Genomic DNA, 23,272 nt, shown 5'->3' on the forward strand with positions numbered 1-23,272 from the left:
CCCTACAGGACCGACTTTTTTATTTTCAAGTCCTACAGGACTGACCCTTTTAAGTCCAAATTCTCTTTAAAAACCTCAAATTACAAACTTGACCCTTATCTTAAACGGTTTTAAATAGGCCACCTTTACAGACTAGACCCGTTTTATGGACTCTATCGATATTGATGATGATATGGTTTTAAAAGCAGATGAATAAATCAGGGATGCCAAAACTAATAAGCATATAATCAAAATAAAAGAAGTTTAAGGAGATCAACATTTTAGCGGATCAAAGAACAGGGAAAGAATTAAGATTATGAAATCAAAGGAACCGGATTGAGTGCGAGCAGCCCATCCATGGTGCATGTGGCTCACTGGAGATTGAGAAATCTACCTTCGGTCCTTTAGCGAATGAATTTGCCTGCACTTCTGGGAACAGAGAAGCCGCATCCGTGCGGAGTATGGCTAGAGAAAGGGTAAACAAGCAAACTCCAATTTTTATCTCTCATAGAACAATGGACTCCTTTAATTGGCGCTTGTAATGGAATGGATGATAATTCTCCAGGGATGGAACGGAGAAAACAAAAAAGAAAAAAAAATCAGAGGATCTAGCTTCGGAACGGTGGCCAGGTTTTCGTTCAGAATGGCTACGAGAGTTTCGAGGCAATTGAACTTTCAAACGCACGATCGCAATTCAATAGTGTTTGATAAAATCTGAATATCAACTAAAGCAAAACTCTTACAAAAAAATTTTCCTGTGAAGAAAATTATGAGTGGATGCGAACGTGAATGTTAAGAGCTGCCATCTCTAACACCCCACCCATTAACAGCATACAAACTCAGGATTACGCCCCAGTAAAAGCCTTCTTCACACCTCCAGAGGACCCAGCTGGAATCACTTTCAGTACATTAAACCTTACAGTCTTTGAAAGAGGCCTGACAAGAGGGAAAAATAATATCAAACCAGTTTATTATAATGAGCAACAGCAAACGCTGCATTTCGGAATACATCTTAACAGCTGGCCAGACAAGTGGCCAAGAAAACAAAAGGCGAAAATGTAACAGGATCAAGTGTCATATACCAACCTGCATTGCCCAATGGTAACATGGTCTCCCTCCTTCACACGGAAACATGGTGATATATGCGCAGCAATGTTTGAGTGTCTTTTTTCATACCTGTGAGAATCAAACCCACAGTAAGCTTAAAACGAAAAAACTTAAAAACAAAAACAAAAACTCAAGTTGCTGGATTAAATGAGCCTTCTTACCTTTGGTATTTTTTCACAAAATGAAGGTAGTTGCGGCGAACGATGATAGTCCTTGTCATCTTGGCACTATGGCAGGTACCAGCAAGAATGCGGCCCCGGATGGACACGGTACCAGTGAATGGGCATTTTTTGTCAATGTAAGTCCCTAAACAGACAAACCATGCCTATCAGTATCAAGAACAATTAATCAGACAAATAAAAGTTTTATCTCATCTTGTTGCAGCAATTCAAATGCTAGAAGAATCCTCAGTGGAGGCTGGAGAGATAAATATCCATTTAATAGAGGATTGTTCCAACCAAAATAGAAACCAGCGTATAAAAAATTAATTTCCATTTTCATGACAAATCATAACAAAATACTTTAGAGAATATAGCCATTTGAACTATATACTCCATAGACAGAAAAAAGTATGAGTCAAACAAACAAGTCAGGCTTTGAACTTATATCTACACCTCGAATTACATCAAGTTTGCAGATGTAAAATAAAGGCTGCATGGGAAATGATTTGGAGTAAAACTGGAAAACGGAAACAGCAAATTCAGCATCCGTGCTAAAGTCAACAACGCATGGTTATCATTAGCCCGGGAAACTTGATCTAGAGGGAAAATTTAAAATATAATATCTCCCAGTATACTCTAATCTCGACCAGAGATTCGACCCCTTTTATCATATGATACAAAAACTTCCGAATATTTACTTTGAACATATCACATTATGTCTAAAACGTCGGGAGCAAAACCTTCAATGGCTTCTCTGGGAGTCTTGAAACCCAACCCGATGCTCTTCCAGAATCTGTTCCCTCCTTTTCCAGGCCTCTTACCCTTTCCGGATTTCTTCGAACTGCAAAAATTCGCAGCACAAGCGTTAAGGTTGATAGAAAAAGGCAGCTGCTCAAGCTCAGCTAACAGATACATTGATATGAAACACGCTTAAATTTGTACGGTACGAGCAGAACCGATTTGATAGGTGAATGATGCAAGATACAGAGCTTTAAAATAAAATAAAATAAAATAAACTGAATGCAAAAGCATTAATATTCTTACCTGAGGAACACTTTAGGTTGCTTCAAGAAGGCCTTCTCTGTCTGCAAAGCGAGCAACAAGATGACCCTTTAGAAGAGAGTGAAACAATCACTTATAAAGGTAATAGTTCGACAGGGAGATCCAAACCTGTTCCGCCATTGTTATGGGGTAAGACGACTGATAGAAGCCGCAATAAAACACAGAACGCTGCCCTCAAAACCCTAATCCAAGCTCCGAGCAACCGAGGAAAAATGGCGGGTCACGGTTTTATTAGGTTATACGAGACATGGTATTACGAAATTACCCATTCATCCTTTGTGACTATAGGTGACTGCTTAAACTGAATTTAAAAATATGTATTGAGCTCCATTGTGGGGAAAATAAGCAAACAACTTCTCCCTTGAAACCTGAAAGCGCGGGGGATCAATGCGTTGGGCTTTGGACCATTGTGGGGAAATATGCTGTGGGCTTTTCTGCCCCGGTCAATGCTGAAAATGCAAGGGATTAATATGCATTGGGCTTGTGGGCCTTGCAGAGAGAATGCGTGGCAAATTAACATAGAACCATGAGGGGCTCAGCCCTCGTTCCTACCAAAAAAAACATAGAACCATGAGGGAGTCATGGGGTGCTGATGGTCATTGATGCGCGAAGGGTTAGGTTACGTATTTTGTTGTTTGGGGAAAGGGAATACAATTATGGGATTGAAGGTCAATAATGTTAAGAAAAGAGGAATCAGGATGGAGCGCGATTAGGTTAAAGGTGGAGTGGGGGTGATAGCCTTGGAGTTGAAGGCAAAGAATTGAATCACTTCGCCCCCCTGCTTTGCTTATTTTAAAACCGTTAATCATCATTAACACCGTCTCTCCATTGTTCGTATTACCGGCTTCCCTAACAAAGAAACTGTTGATCTCTCCGTAATCAACTCCAGCAGAAGCATTTATGTCTGCGTCCATGCTTGAGGTCTAGGTTATTTATTTGGACACTCCGCGCTTCTGGGTCAAGTCACTTCGCAGTTGGCCGGCTTAAAGCTTCGTTTTGAATTTCAAGTTCTGAACCTTCTTATAGAATACCGACTTTTCCCCCAAATCTCCATCTGAAAAATCACAATAAAAACCCATTAAAAGTCAAGCATCTAAGGCTAAAGGGAATTGCAGGCTGTGGTGGTTATTATTTCTTTACGAGTCTTTTTGGATGAAAACCAAACCATTATATAAAATAAATATTGAAAAAAAAAGTATTTTTAAAAAGCGCTTTTGAGAATATCCAAACATCTTTTGAGTATAATAAATTAAATCCGAATTTTTGATCGATCGCCGTTGTTTTGTAGGGTGAGGTTAGTCAGATGGGAAACAACAGGTCCAGAATTACAATAATTGCAAGACCCACCAACTCGAATTAGTCCAACAATCACGCGAGTCACATTAACCGGAATTGGTCTTCGAAACACGCATGAGGTCTTCCTCCACCAGAAGATTCTTCGAATATAATGGAGTGAAGCTCACAAATTCAAATCGGTCCCATTTTTAAAACAGTTTTCATTATTTTGAGCACGTATTCTTTAGTGGCAAAAAAAAAAACAACAAAGAAAGAATGCACCCGAGGCTTCCTTTCCTTTCCCTGGCTAAACACGAGGCTTTATTTGTGACGCGTGAGGTTTATTATCCTCAAAATCTACCTACAGCTTGTTATTCACTCATCACTTGTGTTTGTGTCAAGTGGCAACATTACCTACAAATTATCAAATTATCAAAAAATGTCCTTCGAAATAATGACTCTGTCATCCCCTCCCCACCCCCAACGGACCATGCCCACTCAAAGCGTACGTAAATCATGTTTAATTTATCACTTGTCATTTTATGATAGCCTCATGACAATTCGAGTGAAAATTACTTATTTTTGCGGGCCGACTTCAATGGCCACATGCAGCTCACGAGCATAAAACGCGCCCACTCACTCTCCTTTTTGATCCAATTATCAAAGACCGCGCATCAAGACAGTCAATGCCTATATAAAATTCAAATCCTCCATATTTGATATTCATCGTGAGGAATAGTTGCAATTCTCCTTTCAATAAACGACAGCTGCTGTGTTTTCTTTTCTTTTCTTTTTTTTAGTGGGTGAAAAGAATATTGTAGGTTAACAGCCACATCAAAATTAAATTATATAATCACGAAACAACATATTTAAATAAAAATGCAGGTCATCCACCAAATAAGATATCTAAAAAACCAAATGATAAACCGGTTTAAATGATTATATTATTATTAGTCTTATTTTTTCTCGTTCAACTTTTAATATCCCAATTATTATAAATTTAAATAAATTTTAATATTAATTTTGATATTAATGATTATTAATTTTAGTTACTGATAAATCTTAAAAATCAAAATTCTTAGTATTGTTTTATTTTGTTATTGTGACAATCAAACTATTATTTATTTTCTTGTATTTTTTTATTAGTGATTATTAATGTGGTTATATTTTATTATTTTTAATTAAAGTATATTATCTTAATATGATCAGTCTGATCTTAAATTAATCCTGATTTAACTAACTGTCTGTGAAATTAATACTTCAATCGATTTAATCGATTCAATGTTGATCCGGCTTTTCATGGCTCACCATGTAAGGAACTGAGGACGCCAGGGTCATTTTCGATGAAAATCAGGGACAAGGGCAAGCTTTCGGAAAGTTAGGAATGACACTGTAAATTACCGACAAAGAAGTAGTTTTCTGGGACACTCGCATTGGACCGTTTTCCCAAAAATTTTATACGTGGCACGCCGATGTGCGGCGTTTGCCCACTAAAAGCTGTGAGACGAAACCCTTCCAGCTTTTCATCGCGTTCAGTTGTCCACATCACACCAGCCGTTGGATTAGAATCCTAACCGAAACCCCCATCCCTGCTTTTTCGTCAAGCCACGTCTGACCAAACCCTCACTCAACCATGGTTAAATTAACCAAACCTGCTCCTTCTAGTAGGTCCAGAACACCCCTGCACTTGCCCTTAATCCCCATTCACCCTCGTCTGCAACCATCTATAAAACCGGCCTCAGAGACTCGCTAGGTTTGCCAAACCTACTCCCCAAAGGGGTCCTTTGAGGAAGAAGAAAACAGCCTTCTTTCCTTTCCTTTCCTTTTCATTCTGGTCTATATTTTCTCTCTCTCCCCTTTTCCCACCATTAATGGCTACGTCTTCGAGAACTAAATCAAGCGGACCTGTGCTTCGCTCCGGCTCGCCCTCGAGCAGATTTTGCTCATATTCCACGTCCAACACTCGTTTTTCTTCCCCTTCATCCGCTTTCGCTTCCTCTACCAGTTCTAGCTTTTCGTCCCCATCTTCCACCTTCTTCAATCAGACCCACCGTCAACAGCATCACTCCCAACATCGATCGGCTTCTCCTACTCGTGTCAATCTCTATACCTCCACCCCTCCTTCGTCTGCCGTCCGATTCTCTATTGACCACCGTTCCGTCTCTCCCAACAGATCTTTCTCCAGACAGGTCATCGCTAAGAAGAATCACCCCATTTCGGTTCAGAAGAGATCCTGTATGTGCTCGCCGACCACCCATCCCGGTTCGTTCCGTTGCAGCCTTCACAAGGGCATGGCCAGCAATAGCGGGAGCCATCACACAGATTCATACTCGCCCAACCGGCTGAATATGCGCAGATCAGCGATGAAGAACTCTCTTGTGAGAATCGGAGGAGTAGAAGGCGAGTGGGTCAAAAGGGCGCTGACCGCTTTGATCCGGCCTTCTTCGCATCAGCAGAGGAGGAGAGCGGCGTTTGAGCCCAGTCCAAGTCGTCTCTCAATAATGTCCAGGGCTGAGGATCTCTGATTGTTTTTCTTTACAGGTTCTTTCTTGCCTTGCCAGGGTTGTGGAATTATCTGGCTTCGCAATACGCGATCTGAGCCAGGATCCGGCGAGGAGGCTGTTAGATCGCGATAGCTTTTTGCGTGTCATCTCCGGCGAGTTTTGATTTCGTCGACTGGAGTCGTTGTGGGTCGATAGGGTTAAAGTGCAGAACATCATTGCAGACGGGAGCCGATGTAGAGTCGTCACCGGGAACCATGAAAGATTCCGGCACGGATCTATGAGACTGGATCCGGAGAATTCCTTATTGTACATGCTATTTGCTAAGGAAGGAGATCTTGGGACATAATTTTTCGCCAAATCAAATCTAAACACTTGAATTAACGTCACAGGCTAAATTTGGATGATTCCAATCGTATTAAAATTAAAACTATGGTCTTAAGGGATTGCTTCACTGTGAAAACTGTATCGACTAACTGCGCAAACCATCCCGTTCTATGCAGCGGTGTGGATCTGTTATGCTTGCCGTCACCGGCCCCGTCTCGTGTGATGGTTCCGTCGTTCTTAAGTCCTAACCCGTAGGGCGGTCCCGTCATCCGTGCCGCCGCCGACTCCGTTATGCCTCGTCAGGGGGGCTTGCGTTGCGTATGGTGCTAGGTATATTCGTTTCCCTTTTTCTTCTGTATGTTGGTATATTCTTTTCTATTTGATTTGATTGGATTTGATTTATTTAATTCGTTTAAATACGGTTTGGTTTTGCAGCTTTCCTTTGCAGGTACGACTTTGCGACTCCGACTGTGCGGCTAGGTCATGGGGCTGATTGCATATAAAAAAGACAAAAAAAAAAAAAAAGAAGAGGAGAAATATGATGACAAAATGACACTCTGGGCCCTGAGGACTGAGAGTTACCTTTATGAAAATTTAAGAATTTAAGAAATTTATAATAGAAGAATGAACTGAAACTTGAAGTCAAAGGATGTAAGAAATGATTCAAAACAAAACATAAAACAAGAAATAAGATATGAGTTGGGGCTCCTGCTGAAACGGAAAAAATGTCAGAAAAATGAAATTGACAGCTGGAGGTTTGAAGGAGCGGCCCCTCAAGTTGGATTTAAAGACGTCTATTGATTATTGGCGAGACAGCGCCACCTAGCTGCAACTGTGGCTGGTGAGTCGTCATTATGAAAGAACATTAGCATGTGAAAATGCCCCTAGCTGATGCCAGGTTGCATCCCTCAATATATATTAAAAATGAGAATTTTAAAATAGAGTTTAAATACCCAAAAATAAAACAAAATTATCATCCTATCAACATTAATCTAGTAGGGGTACTTAGGGTGTGTTTGGATTAGCGGTGGAGAAGTAACTTTTTTTTTAATCTGACTTTTACAGAAGTTAGATTGGATAAAAGCAGCTTCTTTGAGCTTATTGTATAAGTCCGTTTCAGTGACAGAAGTCAGATTACAAAAATGTGATTCCAAACACACCCTTAATAAGATTTATGATGGGGGAATGATTTATTTCTCTAGTTCCGCTCCGGTTGGAAAATATCTGGAAATTTCTAATGACTGAATTGACGCCTACGTATTGTAATTATTGGCCCAGTTAGTTTTTCATTGGACATGAAACGTAATAATAAATTCTCACCTGCAACTGGTACCCGCTTGCCAAATGCAGACTCAACTCAAATTCTAACGAAAGTAGCACCGGGAAACGGAGAGTTCGAGAGATGAAAGGAGTGATGAGCATAAATTCTGATAAATTCATGCTGATAAAAGATTATAGTGTACTTCATAACAATGTGTTTAACTAATGAAGAAATAAATTGGAAGATGAGGAGGAAGAAAGAAGGCATAAGAAGCTGCAGACGCCGTTGTCACAGGGGAAAAAAAAAACACAAGAAAAAGAAGCAGCTATGAAAGGGGAAGGGGGAGGAAGTATTCCGCGCTGCAACTCTCATGCATAGCCACTCCTCCTAACTGAGAGCGACTGAGCGGCATGACCGTGTCCTCACACGTGGAAACCAACCCCCCCCCCCCCAATTTTTTTGTCAAGTTCAAATTCTATAAAATACGCAGGTAGTATCGTTTTTAAAAGATCATGTGAAAAAATGTATAAACAATAAATCATACACATAAAAATTCGTACTCCCGTTTATTATTGCCTTTTCTTTTAGAGGGCAGCCTGCCTCGAGGGAATGGTGCGTGTTTTGGTCTCGGCTGTTGTCTGTAAAGCAGACTCCCCAGCCTGGACATTTGTGAGGTGCGGTTGTTTTGGGGTGATTTTCAAATGAAATGGACTTCGGCCTAAGCCTCTAAAACAGCATATTTGACCCAAAAAAAAACCTCTAAAACAACGAAAGCATTAAAGAGAGGAAAAAAGATCTGTGTCGTTCACACCAGTGACCGGGTCGAACAATTTAAATGAGAAGCATATGGCTACGAAATACGAATTGACATGGTTGTGGAGTTGCAAAGCGTAATTAAACAAATAAAAGCAAAGAAAAGGAGAATGGACACGTTGCCTCGTTTAGTGGCCGTCACCCTCTGAATTGATATTTACCCTTGGCCGCCGCCCTCAAATCCCATCCCCCCTGTTTTCGCACTCCAATGTCTAACTCGCTGTACACATCTTAAATTCTGATTCTCATTATTAGCACCACACGTTCAAAATCCATGATCAACGAGTTGACCTCCCCAGAAAAAAGTCCATTAACCTTTCTCTAGTCTTCAGACTGATCAATACACGTGAATGCCTAAGAACTTCTTCAGGTTAACATTTGTAAAACTAACTTTTATAAGCTGAAAGTGAGGTAGGAGTCAATTAGTATAAAGCAATTTACATCTAGATAAATTTTTTTTTATAAAAGATCAATTTTAAAATAAACTAGTTTAGATGAGATTAAAAAAAACTAGATCTGTTTAAAGCCTGTTTGTTTTGAGAGGGGGCAAGAAAAAAAAATCCTCCCCTTATCTGGGTAGAAATTTTGAAGGATCTTCCGTTAGTATGAGGAAAATAAAGATGGTATAAAATTTTTAAGAGTTTTGTTTAAAAAAAAATTTGAACAACAGAAGTGGGGTTGAAGTTAGAAATCATAAAAAATTGCTTCAATTAAAGTCATTTTTAGTGAAAAAAATTTAATTATTTCAAACGTATTTTTTGATTCCAAAAATCAGTTTTCATGGCCGAAAAAGCAAACTCCAAAATCTTTAAAAAGAAAAAAAAAGGACCAATCACGTTGCCCGTTCTGGATTGGTCATCAAGTTCTACACCAGTTTGGGCCACTAAATCTGTCACCCATACGCTCGATGAATTCTGGCCCGGTTCAGTTTTCATTTACAGCGACGACGCCGTTTTCCTGTGATTCACTAGACCTAACCCCACCTTACTCCTCCTCTTGTTACCTGCTACCTTCAGTTTCCTCACCCGGCGCTTTTGCTTTTCCTTCGTTGCCTCTGTTCGGTCACACGGCATGCCTTCCTTCTCTTCTCTTCGCACTTCCTCTTCAGCTACCCGCCAAATCGTAATCCGACGGCCCCTCTTCCGTCTGTCTTCAACCGTACCATCTTCTTCTAATCATTCCTCTTCCTCTTTACCCTTGCGGATCAATACGTGCAACTATGGCTCTGATCAGCAACACGTTGCGGCTTCTGGGTCCTTTTTAAAGTGGGTTTCGGCCATTGCATCAGGCTCGGCTCTTGGGATTCTGTATTGGTTTTCTCACCCCAATTTCGATTCTGATTTCCTAAGGAGATCATTTTCTTATGCGGACTGTTCGACGTCGAGTACCGAGAGCGATGCTAATGCCGGATGGCGTAGAACACGCTCGTTGTTTAGAAAATTATGCTTGCCAGAAAGCACTGATCATTTTCTTTTTGGAGGTAAGTATCTAATTTTTATTATCGCTGTCTGTCCTTCATCATTCTATCCTGAAGTTAATTGTTGCAGTGGATCCAATTTTGGAGAAACATTACATTAAGATTTGGTCTTTTAGCCTCTTTGCTTTTGCTCGCACAGTTATGCAATAAAAACATGTTTCTTGCAGATGCATACAGAAGAAAGGTTTTCTTCAACTATGAGAAGCGCATTCGGTTGCGAAGTCCTCCGGAAAAGGTATTTTGTGCTAGTATCTTAGCTTATCATCTTGTGTTTACTCAATAAAATCGTAACACTGCACAAGTCTTTCGTTTTTCTTAATGCTTGCATATAGTCAGCTCATGGTAATTTACCTAACGAGTAGTATTTTCTGAGAATATGCAAATTGGCGCCCCCGTATCCCTCTCTGAGAAGACTACAAATTTGTTGAAATCCTTTAGCGCCGCTTCGTTCTTCCTTCTGTAACGTTCCCACTGACTCACTGGAATTCAAAAGTTGCTTCGAACTGTCGATTATGTAATTATTCTCTCATTATTCTATTCCATTTTCCTGTGACATTAAATCACAAGCCATCTCACGATCGTTCTGATTTTTCCTACATTTCAACATGGTCTCGGAACACACAGTTCTTATACCCCTCTGTTTATATTAGGTTGATTGAGAGGTTACCCTAATTGATTAAGATTTCAGTCTTTCACTTTCTGAAGAATACTTACTTCATTTGCAATCTCTATCATTTGTATTAAGGTCTTTGAGTACTTTGCGTCTTATCGCACACCAGAAGGAGAGTTACTCATGAAACCATCTGACCTGATGCGGGCCGTTGTGCCTGTCTTCCCTCCTTCTGAATCCAAACTTGTAAGAGATGGATACTTGAGAGGAGAAAGAAGTCCTGGCCAGTTGCGCTGTCCTCCTTCGGATTTTTTTATGCTGTTTGATGTAAACAATGACGGGCTTATATCTTTTAAGGAGTGAGTGGTTTTAGTTATGCATTTTAGTTTATTTTTGCCTTGGTAAATATCTTTCTCATTTTCCCTATGCTTTTGTGTATAATTGCCCTCTTGTTTCTTAAACAGGTATATCTTTTTCGTAACCCTACTCAGCATCCCAGAATCAAGCTTCTCAGTGGCTTTTAAAATGTTTGACGCAGATAATAATGGGTCAGTCATCAGTGTTTGTCCTAGCTTCTTTGAATTACATATAACTTAGTTTTTTGGCCATATATATATATATATATATATATATATAACTTAGTTGATATGATGTGGTAACAGTCTTAGTCAGTTTAATGTTTATTGTGATGATTTATTTCTTGCGCCAAGACCTCTACAGCTTACTTGAGCATCACCCTATATTCTGTTTCTGATTTTACTGTCTGCTGAGCATGAGGACATTGCTCTGTCTATTTACGATGGCATCAAATTTAATGCTACAGTGATGTTTCTTAATCCACAGGGAGATAGATAAGGAAGAATTCAAGAAAGTGATGGCATTGATGCGATCTCATAATAGGCAAGGTGCTCACCACAAGGATGGGTGGCGAACTGGCCTCAAGGTCAACGATTCTGTAGAAAATGGTGGGTTGGTGGAATACTTCTTTGGCAAAGATGGAAAGGACCGTCTCCAACACGATAGATTCATACAATTTATGAGAGAATTGCACAATGAAGTAGGTCTTCAATTTCTGCTTTCTTGCAAGTCATTACTGGGCTTGGTTTATTTAAATTTAGTAAGGAGTGCAAGACAGTATAATAATTCTTATTGCTGATTCCTGGAACATCTGTCAAGCCAATGATGATTAAAAATGGTTATCCGTGGCTGATTTTTTTCTTTTTAACCTATTTTTTGTGGTCTAGTTGTTTCATACTTGAGTCATCAAATGTTAGTTGTGCCAGAGGAAGTATGGAAAGACAGAAACTACAGAACGAAGTTAAGAGCCAGGATTAAGAATAAGCTGAACAAGAAAATTAGCAGTCTTAGGTCTTTGATCTGTAATATATCATTGATGGCTGAATACCTAGTCCCAAGGGCCGGCTGATAGCTGACCGAGCCTGTTTATTGTTTCTAAACTTGGCCAGCTAGTCAAACGAACTACTTAATGTTTTCATACGAGCATAAAAACACATTAAAGTTACAATAGAATGTAATTAAGCAAATCACTCATGGCATGAAATGGACTGTGATCAGTCTTCATGAGAGACTTGAATGGTGATTGACGTTGCCCTTACAGGCGCCCTAGTTACAAATGTTAAAGAAATTGCTTGAATTCTTTGAATATTTATGATGCATTGCTTATTTTTCATATCATTATAATAGAATATAATACAGCCTTTTGTTGTTAGGAGAAAATTACCATATGTAGGCTCTGATAGTCCTAACTTTTCTAACTTCCATTTTTAAGTTCCTTATTCATGTGTAGTGCGGAATTAAGCCTCCAGATTAGTTTTCTCTTGTTAGTATGTTTGTGATATATGGTGGCTGTATTCTGGGTTTTCATGCTAGAAAGTTTTGATCTTGAAGAGAGCAAGGTGCAGGTATAAAGAAAGTGAATTGAATTCTGCTTCCATTAATGTCGATGCTAGTTAACTTATGATTTAAGTGGATTGCAGGTAACTTGAAATGCATGATTCAACAGGACATCTATTGTGTGTGGATTTGAACTCCTATAAGAAACTCATACGTTGAGGACTCTTCTTTTCTGTTTCCAGAGAATTTTCCTTGGAAATTATTTTGTACAAGTAATAATTATAAAATTTTCTGTAGATTATAAGGCTCGAGTTTGCTCATTATGACTACAAATCACGGAAAACCATATCAGCCAAGGACTTTGCGCTCTCCATGGTTGCTTCTGCTGACATGAATCATCTAGGCAGGTTGCTTGACCGGGTTGAAGAATTAAGTGATGACCCATGTTTTAGAGAAGAACGAATTACGTTTGAGGAGTTCAAAAGTTTTGCAGAGCTTAGGAAAAAATTGTTACCATTTTCATTGGCCCTCTTCAGTTTTGGGAAAGCAAATGGTCTGCTCACAAGAGATGATTTTCGACGAGCTGCATCACATGTATGATTATGATCTTTGATTTCTTACTAGTATTAATAATGATAATCAGATTTCCTTTCTGCCAAAGCTTTCGTTTTTCTTTGGGTAAAAGTTCTGTTTTCTGTGTGCGCGCTGCAGTGTTTTAACTCATCTTCATTAGTTTAAGGAGGTGCTTGCTATCGAAGATTGAGTAATCTTTTATCCCTGGATTTATTAATGGGACTGAGAACTTGAAACTGAATTTGATGCGTTTTAAAAATAGAGTTTCTTCTTAAGTTAGCTGGAAAGAAACACATTTACATTCTAGATTCTTTTTCAAACCTCAATATTGGAGGAAGTTCTTGATAATGATAGTCTTTACTACTACATCCTCTGGTGCATTTTGACAATTGAGTTCTTATTTCTGATCATGCATCTTTAGCCGCCTATCATCCGTCTTGACGATTTTTTTCCTCTAATTTAAATTATTTGAGTGTGGTCAAAAAATTACCAATCACCAACTATTCCTTATTGGTCGATTGTTGTTTCCCAGGTTTGCGGCATATCTCTGTCGGACAAAGTGGTTGACATTGTTTTCCGTTTGTTTGATACTAATCGGGATGGGAACCTGAGTTGTGAGGAGTTTTTGAGAGTCTTGCACAAGCGAGAAAGAGACGTCGCTCAACCCTTGGAGGCTGGAGTACTGGGTTTCTTATCTTGCTGCCGGCACTGTGCAGATAACTTGTCACTTTCTCGTCTGCTTTCCTGATGCCGCCTTGGTTTGTATCTACCCTCAACCTCAAGCCAGTAGACGTTCGATTTATGACAGCCTTGTGTCTAAGTATATTGTAAAATCAATGTTTGTCACTTGGCTGGTCGCCCCAGAATCTGCCAGACTGCTGTTGCTAACGCTTTTCCTGTCTGATATCTCTACCTTTTCACCCTGTAAATACTGCTACTCCGGTTTTAGATATAAAACCCGTTTTATAATGTACATCACACTGTAAAATAGGTCTATAGTGGAGGACTAACTTGTAACTTCTTAAGAAGTGCAGACTTGCAGTTAGCTCCCATCCCAATTTAGGTGCATTCCTCTCTCCCTCTTGCAAGGGAATTATCCTTTTTATTCCTATATTATTCTTGTTTTACTAAATATGCAAATAAAATAGCATTATCATTTTATTTGTATTTTAATTCTCTTTATATTTTTATAGTAACATGTCTTTTTGTGTCAAGGAGCTGCTATTTTCCCCTGTTATGGAAATACTATTTCGTCTCAATCTCATGCAATACGACCCCCCCTTTTTTTCCCAAGTTCGTGAAGTGTCATTTTCCTTTTGACTTTCTAATGTTATCCACATGTCGCGTTTTAAATACTTCTTATCCTTTTATACAGCATGAACCAAGTAACATTATTTCAGAACTTTGTCTTTGTACCAAGCAATGTTGGTTTAAGTGGAAGGGATATGAACACCTTAAACATCGTGTGTATGGAAAAAAATATTATTAAGAGGGGTCCTTATCACGGTATCTGACAGTATTTTAAAAGATTAGTCTTTGATCCTTTAAGTGAGAAGATATTCTGGGCAATAAAAAAAAAACTGTCTTTTTCCTGGGCAAGATATTTCAAATTTGTGTTCAATTTTATGTGTAAATATGTGGCAGAATATAATCATTTATGACAATTAAACTTGTGAATATAATTATAAAGAAATAGATGTACCAAAGTGCAAACAGCGCTAAAATACATATGATATATCCAAACTAGAATTTTAGTACATGATATATCCAAGCTAACTGATTCAAATTTACCTATGGTGCTAAATTAATTTTTTTTTGTGTGGGTATGGTAGGTTTTTAGTGTTAATACTTAAAAAAGACATCTTACATGTCGCAGGAACAAGGTACAGTGTGGGAGTATCCTATATATAGGACCGTTATATCCGTTATGGTGGAGAAAATTCAGAGTTTTCTTGCCGCTCTCGTTAAGGCGCGTAGGGATGGAGTCCCCAAACAGCGAGTCAGCGACTAGGTCGACGTTAGAGCGTAAAAATTTACGCGCCATCTTGGGAAGTAGATTTCTTCGAGTTCTTGAGCCATCGTTAACTTATGCGAAAGCGTAGACATTGTCCTTGCCATTCCACTGCAACGTCGGACGCCGCTCTGTCCCTCCTTTCTCCTCTCTCGATTCTCATTCGAGAGGGAGCATTTGCCTCTGCAAAATTGCGGTTTTCTTCTGAAATCTACGTTTCTCCCTATGTCACTACCTTCATCCTGATTCTGAACATCTTCAAAGGTGTGGCAGGATATTGGAAAATCGTATATCGTGATTGAGATTGGAATTAAATAAATCATATAACTGCCGATCTTGTTTTTCTTAATTCTTACGTTGATCATTTTTGCTTCTTGCATATTTTCGTATCTTTCAGTTATTGCTATATTTTTCTGGGACTGTACGGTAAATTTTGATCTTGAAGGCAGTCGTCCTTCCTTATTTCGGACCAATTGCTAAATTATAACATGGGGAAGCCCGCCGGAAAGAAGAAGGATCTCTCGGACCACAAGGCTACAAATGCAAACGGCAAGAGTGGCAAGCTCTCTGAGCGAACCCCCAAAGCTATTGTTGATGAAGACACAGCTATGTTTATCAACATGTCTCATGAGCTCAAGGAAGAAGGTAACAAACTCTCTCAAAAGAAGGATCACGAAGGCGCTATATTGAAGTATGAGAAGGCCCTCAAACTCCTTCCAAAAAACCACGTAGAAATTGCGCTCCTCCGAAGCAGTATGGCTTGGTGTTATATGCAAATGGGTCTGGGGGAGTACCCCAAAGCAATCAATGAATGTAACTTGGCACTAGAAGTATCACCCAGGTACAGCAAAGCTCTGTTGAGAAGAGCAAAGTGCTATGAAGAGTTGAACCGTTTGGATTTGGCTTTGAGAGATGTTAGTAATGTTTTGAGTTGGGAACCCAATAACCTTACTGCATTGGAGATCCTGGAGAGTTTGAAAAAGACAGTCGAGGAGAAGGGCCTCAACATTGATGAGCAAACGATTGGTTTGACTAGTCCTGGTTCTCGCTTGCGTAATGTGGTCAGAGAGAAACTAAAGAAAAAGAAAAAAAAGAGAGAGACAGACAAGGCAGAGGATAAGGTTGTTGTTGAGGAGAATCTAAGTGCTGCAAAAACTGAAGAAGTGGTGACAAAAACAATTGATAAGGAAAAACTGATTGTGGAACCTGTCAAGGAAGAAACAAAGGTAACAAGGACGGCCAAGTTGGTCTATGGAGAGGATATAAGGTGGGCACAGTTGCCTGTGAATTGTAGTCTGAAATTGGTAAGGGATATTATTAGGGATCGCTTTCCTGGCTTGAAAGGTGTTCTTGTGAAATATAAAGATCAAGATGGTGACTTGGTCACAATCACTACCACTGAGGAACTAAGGCTAGCTGAATCTTCCGGTCATGTGCTAGGCTCGATTCGACTCCATATCACAGAAGTTGATCCAAGCCAGGAACCACCTTATGAAGAACTAACCGGTGAAAAACAGGTGCGAACAGATGATGCTATCAAGCGGAATTGTCCTACGGAAGAAGGCAAAGATATTGTAACAAAAAGGACGACCACTGTGGAGGAGTGGATTGTTCAATTCGCAAGGCTGTTTAAGAATCATGTTGGGTTTGATTCTGATGGATATTTGGATCTTCATGAGATAGGAATGACGCTGTATACAGAAGCAATGGAGGATAGTATAATATGTGATGAAGCTCAAGAACTTTTTGATATTTCTATAGATAAATTTCAAGAGATGGCTGCTTTAGCAATGTTTAACTGGGGGAATGTTCACATGTCCAAGGCGAGGAAGCGTGCTTCCATTTCAGAGGACGCGTCAAGAGAATCTTCTTTCGAGAATATTAAAGCCGCATATGAGTGGGCACAAAAGCAATACAAGCTAGCAGAAAGGAGGTACGAAGAAGCTGTGAAAATCAAACCAGACTTCTGTGAAGGTTTTCTCGCTCTTGGGCATCAACAATTTGAACAAGCAAAGCTGTGCTGGTACTATGCAATCGCATGCAAGAAGGATCTTGAATCAGGGCCTTCTGATGAGGTTTTACAACTCTATAACAAGGCAGAGGACAGCATGGAGAAAGGCATGTTGATGTGGGAGGAGATGGAGGAACAGCGCTTAAATGGACTGTCCAGATCAGAAAAATATAAAGCTCAATTGGAGAAAATGGGTTTGGATAGCATTTTCAAGGATGTTTCTTTTGATGAAGCTACAGAGCACGCTGATAACATGAGGTCACAGATAAATCTTTTATGGGGCACTTTATTGTATGAACGTTCTGTTGTAGAATACAAGTTAGGCCTACCCACATGGGAGGAATGTTTGGAGGTTTCAGTTGAAAAATTTGAACTTGCTGGAGCTTCTCAAACTGATATTGCAGTTATGATAAAAAATCATTGTTCCAATGTCACAGCACTGGAAGGTATAAAAATATGGGAAGTAATCCATTATGTTTTATTCTTCATGATGAGAGATGGCTAACGAACAAATTGACATGATTACAGGTTGGGGATTCAAAATTGATGAGATAGTACAGGCGTGGAACGAGATGTACGATGCTCAAAGGTGGCAATTTGGAGTCCCATCGTTTCGACTTGAACCACTGTTTCGTCGGCGAGCCCCGACACTCCATTACTTGTTGGAGCAAATTTGAGCTTTTTATTTGTTCTTCTTGTGTTTGGGATTGTCCTGAGGCATCACTAATTGCTTCTAGTTTTTGTCCCTCATCCGATTTTTCAACAGGTAACTAACTAGCGTAAAATTTGTACTGCTGCGTTATGCTGACTTCTCATGGCAGAAGATCCTTTAATTATTTCTGAAAAGCTGTGTCAGATTCAGTGGCATATATGCTCAGAATGGACGTTCTTGCTTCTTTTATTGCATGATCTTTTCCTCTGCACTGCTTTGTTTAGCTCATTGATGGGGTTGGATTTTTCGTCCATCGTGTGCGAAATTCGTAAATAAGCAGCTGGGATCATCCCCATTCATGCAATGTACTCAGAGAGATACAAAAGGGCTAAAACAAAAGGCTTTACCTAATCACGAGACATGAGTTTTATATATAATTATACTCCGGTGTTACTCTTTCTGAGTATACTTTCTACATTCACCCTGCAACTGGAGAGAATTAAAGGCCTAACAATTATAAGGGCAAACATTATCTAATTGTCATTTGATTTGCTCAGTTTGCAGGCTGCTTGTTGGAGATTAGCGGATAATTTATGTTGCTGTATTGTCATTTTGTTAATAGCATGTTGCAGCATATTTCCCTGATTTCAGACATGTTTCACTTTCTTTTCTTGTTTGGTGTCTTCCAATTTCAGGTTGCAATTTTTTTGTGTTATTGTCGTCCCCGGAGGGTGATGTTGAAGATTAGTCAAATCTGCGCACCTCCTCTTGAATTATGTCTAAATCTTCTGATTTCCTTGGGCAGGTTCTATATCAGATATCACTGCTCATTGGTTGATGCTTCTTGAGAGATAACTATGTAATTTTTAGAATAAAAAAGGAGTAGTTTTCACGTGCACAGATTTTACGCTACGTAATTTTGTTTACCCTCCTTCTCGCTCACCCTGTACACAGGAAACACAACATAAGATCACTTTTTCATTCTTTTATGTTTCTATGATTTGGTAATTGGAACACTTTCCTCCACAGAGTTAAAAGGGAGCTGAAGTGAACTACCGATAAAATGTGGTTCTCACGGCTTAAGTTTGAATGAACGGTGCTGGCCTCGAGGAAAATTCACTTTTAACACAAAAATTTATATTAATAGGTTTTTAATGTGCGCTTTAGAGAAAGAGATTCAATGTTAAAGTAGATCCTTACTGTTTTCTACATATAAAAATGGCATATATTATAACCTCGATATATTTAAACTCACAGTTCCACACTTAGGGGGAAAAAAAAACGTTTGATGTCATTGAGTTCTAATATTATAGCAAACATAGCTTAGTCGTGCATTAAATAATAATAGTTGGCAAAGAAAAAAAAAAGAAAAATTATAATAAGAGTAATCAACCCACATACACAAAATTAAACATAATTAAAACATTTAAACGCAGAAAATACTTTAACAATAAAATTGTTAAATTATCTGATGATTTCACCAAAGTTTTAGATTTATTTTGGATTAATTTTTAAAAAATAAATTTATGACATATGATAAAGAAGTTTTGTCTCTATTCATATAAATTTTTGATAAATTATTGGGGCATCCAAACGGGCAAACTCCCCTAAATAGAAAAAAAAGCGAAAGAAAAGATTCTTATTGATTGGATAGTTTTATAATCAGTGTCTTAATATAACATAATCTAGAAGCTGCAGACAATATGTGTGTGTGTAAATTATTAAATATTAAATATTGATCTTGATCTCTCTAATTAGATTCGATAGATTGGTATCCTTAAGTTTATTCACATGACGTGACCCCAGGGGCAAGGGCAGAATAACAGAAGGTCGGGAGTTGAGACTGTAACTTGCTCTAGTTTTCCAGGCAAAAGGTAATTCTGTTCGGAATAAATAAATCATAAAATCGCCTATCTCCAGATTCTTTTAATCTTTTTAATTGCTTTAAATATAGCTGCCTTGTGTTGCAGAATTCGGAAGGCAACTAAAGTGAACTATTCCACTCTTTTCTCAGAGGATCCGAGCTTGGCACCTTCTGAGAGTGAGACCTTGGAGGGACTCAATCATTAGGCCTTTTAGGGTTTTTTCGTTTCTCTCAGTTTTCTTTGCCCAACGCAAATCTCCAATCATGGAGAAGGTCAGGAGAGCATCTCATGCCGGTTCTTGGTACACTGATAATCGTAAGTCTCCGAGTTTTAACACGATCCTTCCCCCGTCTCTCTTCATCACATGCATCGGAGGGACCAGAGTACTAGTGACTAAAAAAGGAAAAAAAACTGAAGTTTGACGGTCGTAGATGAGCTAATATTCTGTTACTTGTTTGATTTTGAATGAAAGACCGATGCTTTAACCTGTTGCGATAGAAATTGGTAATACGGAACCTGATGAATTTGCTGAGGCTAATACTGATCATGTTGGAAAGTGTGCTTCCTTTTGAATTATTGTCTTGGGTCATCTAGTTGGTTAAATGCAGCATGACCTTATCGAGGTCTGAGAATGCTCGGTTGATTATTTGCAATTTCTGTAAACGTCCCGGATGCTAATTAAACCGGCTTTAGAATTCCACTGGTGAAGCTCTTGAGAATCTCGGGGCTCTCGGCTTTTAATGAAGCTCCTAGATTACTCTATGTTGGTAAATTTGTCTGACAGCAACATTTGTTCGTACTTTCGTTTTAACTTTTGTCTGTCTTTATTATCACTTGTTCAGCTAAGCAGCTATCGGACGAGCTTGATGGATGGCTGAGATCATCTGGTCTGACCAAGTCTCCTGACGTACGAGGAGTAATAGCACCGTAAGCTTCTACGCTTTAGGCATTTTCTCCGCTGTGATATGAATTGATTCTAATTGATTTCCTTTTCAACCTTTGGGTGCTCCCAAATGTTAGACATGCAGGTTACTCCTATTCGGGGCGAGCTGCTGCTTATGCCTTCGGAAACATAGATCCATCTAACATGTGCGTTTTGTTTTTCCTTGCTCCTTTGCTTCATTTGATACGCTTTCTGGGATTTGCTTCCCCCACGTACCGTGCTGTTCAATGTTCACTAGTTAATTTCTTCTATTTTAAAATTTCAGCACTCGGGTGTTCCTTCTTGGTCCTTCTCACCACTATTACACTACTAAATGTGCTCTTTCTGTTGCCACAGTCTACAAGACCCCCATAGGGGATCTGCCTATAGATTTGGAAGGTAATTTTGAAATTCTTGTGTTTGGATCATTGGTAATTTTTGTCTATATGTTTCATTGTGTATGATTAAATTTCCATAATTACAAAAACAGAGGTGATATGTACAAGTTAATTCAATTTGTCGAGATATTAGTTTTTGATCCACGGGTTATGAAGATGTGAGGGATAGTTGAGTCATGTTAATGAGAGTGAGGATGTGGTCCAAATTTCAATTTAATTCTGACTTCGTCTACATGTTGCTCAAATTAATCTGTACTATTTTACCAGTAAATGAGGAGCTTAAAGCGACAGGAAAATTTGAACTGATGGATATTCGTGTTGATGAGGCTGAACATAGCATGGAAATGCATTTGCCATATCTCGTCAAAGTATTTGAAGGGTAAATTTTTCATATAGATGCTTCTGTTCTGAAACTTTGCAACAAAGACTGAATATGTCATATTGATGCAGGCATCAGGTGAAAGTAGTACCCATTCTAGTTGGCGCTCTTAGTGCTGAGAATGAAGCCTTGTATGGGCAAATACTTGCCAAATATGTCGATGATCCGCATAATTTCTTTTCCGTGTCATCAGATTTTTGTCACTGGGGATCAAGGTATGTACTGCTTACACAGACAATTTCCTTTTGTTTCCTTATGTCTTGGGACTAGGGCACTGTTAATTGTCTGAGATGCGGCAACAAACGCTGACAGACAGATAGACTGAGACATCTATATACAATTGTGTACAAAGTGAATACTCTAAATCTAATTTCCTTGGTTACATCCTTTTGTGCTGCACCATTCCATAGATATAATGCTTCCTTGTTTTCTTTGTGAATTGGTTCTCTGACAATGCGACTTAATTTTTATATTTTACTGGTAACAAGGCTTATGTAGGTATTTTTTAGTGATTTAATGATATCTTATAGGTAAAAACTCGAGGGTTCTTTTAGTGATATGATGTTTTATACTTTCCAGTCATTAGGGTTATAGACTTATAATCTGCCTCTATTTTGTCATTGCCTATTACGATGCATGGCAGTAGTCACCAAGCTGAGACGGGTTGATCATTATTTGATCTTAACCTAGGTGGTTCATATAGTCGTCATGAATTTGACCCCTGCATGCTGACTGTTATTTTGATCAGATTTAATTACATGTATCACGACAAGGAACATGGACCTATATACAAATCTATTGAGGCCTTGGACAAGATGGGCATGGACATTATAGAAACAGGAGATCCAGATGAATTCAAAAAATATCTTTTGGAGTATGACAACACAATCTGCGGACGCCATCCGATTAGTGTTTTTCTGCATGTAAGTGTATTCTTAATTGCTGCAATCAATCTAGAGCTTTTGGCAAATAACAATATTATTATTGCCATTGCCATTGCCATTGCCAGTGACAATTACTCGCTGCTACTCCGAATTTGTACCGTCCAGATGATTCTTGTATTGTGCACGACGAGAAGCAAAACTATATGCAAATTTGAGAAGTTCTTCTCTATCCATATTGTGATAAATTATTAAAACATGCTAGGAAGATAAAGAAAGGACGTTGGTAAATGAATTACTTAGTTGGATTTGATGCCTGGGAGTTATTTTATGATTTGGTATCTTCAGCAGTAATAATCATTCCCATTTGAAACACACCAATTGGTATTTGGTAGTCCATTTATAGGTTGCAAGGTAATAAAAATTAGTATGATCTGCATATCTAAAGATCTAAAGAACTGGGTCAAGCGCCAACTGTAGTGTTCCATTTTAGTGTTAGTTGAGAAATTTGTCTACAGTAGAGAATGCGATAGCAAATAGGAATTAGCCATTAGAATAAGAAATAATTGAGTCGCTTTAGTGATGTTATTAGCTTTCAAAAGGTCGGAACATTGTGACTATAGAGCTAACAACGTTATTTTACGAGATTTGATTTGAACAAATAGTGAAGCATTTGTACTTGTACGAGGTTTTTTTGGGGAATGTGTGTGTGTATGCATGTGTCTCTGTGTAAAACTAGCTGCATGCCACATCAGATCAGTTTCTCGTTGCTAATATCTTTTTTCTTGCTAATGTCTTGCAACTGAATCAGATGCTTAGGAATTGCTCAACAAACATAAAAATCAAATTCCTTCGCTACGAGCAGTCCAGTCAGTGCAAAACTACGAGGGACAGTAGTGTTAGTTATGCATCTGCAGCAGCAAAAGTTGATGGGTCAAGCTCTAGTTGAACATCTCCATTGTCCTCTGATTGTCATTAAGCATTTAATTTTCCTAAGTTGACTATTTATACTTTTGTTCAACACAACTGGATATTTGGTTTCTGCTTCATAAATTGCCAGCACTAACATATATTGCCAAAGCTGTTAATCAAAATTTCCTTGGTTTACAATCCTTGGTGGCGTCTTAAACTACTCATGCGTAGGCTGTGTGGC

General features: G+C 38.8%; 5 protein-coding genes across 5 annotated transcripts; 4 read left to right on the top strand and 1 right to left on the bottom strand.

Moving 5' to 3' along the window:
• Positions 1-610: 610 nt before the first annotated feature.
• On the bottom strand, positions 611-2,546 carry LOC114754525 (40S ribosomal protein S11). The gene is made up of 6 exons (XM_028943302.1): positions 2,418-2,546; positions 2,292-2,332; positions 1,988-2,088; positions 1,248-1,392; positions 1,066-1,155; positions 611-915 (listed from the first exon to the last, which is right to left on the bottom strand). Exons 1-6 carry the CDS (start codon positions 2,427-2,429, stop codon positions 825-827), a joined length of 480 nt encoding a protein of 159 aa, XP_028799135.1. The 5' UTR covers positions 2,430-2,546; the 3' UTR covers positions 611-824.
• A 2,837-nt stretch (positions 2,547-5,383) lies between these two features.
• LOC114754524 (putative protein TPRXL) lies at positions 5,384-6,763 on the top strand. Its single transcript, XM_028943301.1, has one exon. It carries the CDS (start codon positions 5,456-5,458, stop codon positions 6,107-6,109), a length of 654 nt encoding a protein of 217 aa, XP_028799134.1. The 5' UTR covers positions 5,384-5,455; the 3' UTR covers positions 6,110-6,763.
• Positions 6,764-9,487: 2,724 nt separating this feature from the next.
• LOC114754520 (calcium uptake protein, mitochondrial) lies at positions 9,488-14,182 on the top strand. Its single transcript, XM_028943298.1, has 7 exons — positions 9,488-9,966; positions 10,131-10,198; positions 10,709-10,932; positions 11,038-11,121; positions 11,417-11,630; positions 12,725-13,021; positions 13,533-14,182. The coding sequence occupies exons 1-7, from the start codon at positions 9,558-9,560 to the stop codon at positions 13,746-13,748; spliced, it is 1,512 nt and encodes a 503-aa protein (XP_028799131.1). The 5' UTR covers positions 9,488-9,557; the 3' UTR covers positions 13,749-14,182.
• A 1,251-nt stretch (positions 14,183-15,433) lies between these two features.
• On the top strand, positions 15,434-18,409 carry LOC114754519 (protein PHOX1-like). Its single transcript, XM_028943297.1, has 3 exons — positions 15,434-17,468; positions 17,551-17,788; positions 18,370-18,409. Exons 1-2 carry the CDS (start codon positions 15,500-15,502, stop codon positions 17,697-17,699), a joined length of 2,118 nt encoding a protein of 705 aa, XP_028799130.1. The 5' UTR covers positions 15,434-15,499; the 3' UTR covers positions 17,700-17,788; positions 18,370-18,409.
• A 1,239-nt stretch (positions 18,410-19,648) lies between these two features.
• LOC114754523 (protein MEMO1) lies at positions 19,649-23,229 on the top strand. Its single transcript, XM_028943300.1, has 8 exons — positions 19,649-19,854; positions 20,382-20,466; positions 20,560-20,628; positions 20,748-20,860; positions 21,127-21,238; positions 21,310-21,453; positions 21,987-22,161; positions 22,931-23,229. The coding sequence occupies exons 1-8, from the start codon at positions 19,803-19,805 to the stop codon at positions 23,066-23,068; spliced, it is 888 nt and encodes a 295-aa protein (XP_028799133.1). The 5' UTR covers positions 19,649-19,802; the 3' UTR covers positions 23,069-23,229.
• Positions 23,230-23,272: the final 43 nt, after the last annotated feature.

Source organism: Neltuma alba, unplaced genomic scaffold (genome assembly GCF_004799145.2).
Source record: "Neltuma alba isolate B1F8T4 unplaced genomic scaffold, ASM479914v2 tig00010148_pilon, whole genome shotgun sequence".
NCBI classification, from domain to species: domain Eukaryota; kingdom Viridiplantae; phylum Streptophyta; class Magnoliopsida; order Fabales; family Fabaceae; genus Neltuma; species Neltuma alba.

Excerpts from the sequence above, each read along its gene's own strand:
- LOC114754519 (XM_028943297.1), top strand. The coding sequence starts at position 15,500 with ATGGGGAAGCCCGCCGGAAAGAAGAAGGATCTCTCGGACCACAAGGCT. Across the intron at positions 17,469-17,550 it reads CAATGTCACAGCACTGGAAG|GTTGGGGATTCAAAATTGAT; the intron begins GTATAAAAATAT and ends ACATGATTACAG.
- LOC114754520 (XM_028943298.1), top strand. The coding sequence starts at position 9,558 with ATGCCTTCCTTCTCTTCTCTTCGCACTTCCTCTTCAGCTACCCGCCAA. Across the intron at positions 10,199-10,708 it reads TGCGAAGTCCTCCGGAAAAG|GTCTTTGAGTACTTTGCGTC; the intron begins GTATTTTGTGCT and ends ATTTGTATTAAG. Across the intron at positions 11,631-12,724 it reads TGAGAGAATTGCACAATGAA|ATTATAAGGCTCGAGTTTGC; the intron begins GTAGGTCTTCAA and ends AATTTTCTGTAG.
- LOC114754525 (XM_028943302.1), bottom strand. Across the intron at positions 1,393-1,987 it reads TCCCAGAGAAGCCATTGAAG|GGACTTACATTGACAAAAAA; the intron begins GTTTTGCTCCCG and ends TTGTCTGTTTAG. Across the intron at positions 1,156-1,247 it reads TTTGTGAAAAAATACCAAAG|GTATGAAAAAAGACACTCAA; the intron begins GTAAGAAGGCTC and ends TGATTCTCACAG.
- LOC114754523 (XM_028943300.1), top strand. The coding sequence starts at position 19,803 with ATGGAGAAGGTCAGGAGAGCATCTCATGCCGGTTCTTGGTACACTGAT. Across the intron at positions 20,467-20,559 it reads GTACGAGGAGTAATAGCACC|ACATGCAGGTTACTCCTATT; the intron begins GTAAGCTTCTAC and ends CCCAAATGTTAG. Across the intron at positions 20,629-20,747 it reads AACATAGATCCATCTAACAT|CACTCGGGTGTTCCTTCTTG; the intron begins GTGCGTTTTGTT and ends TTAAAATTTCAG.
- LOC114754524 (XM_028943301.1), top strand. The coding sequence starts at position 5,456 with ATGGCTACGTCTTCGAGAACTAAATCAAGCGGACCTGTGCTTCGCTCC.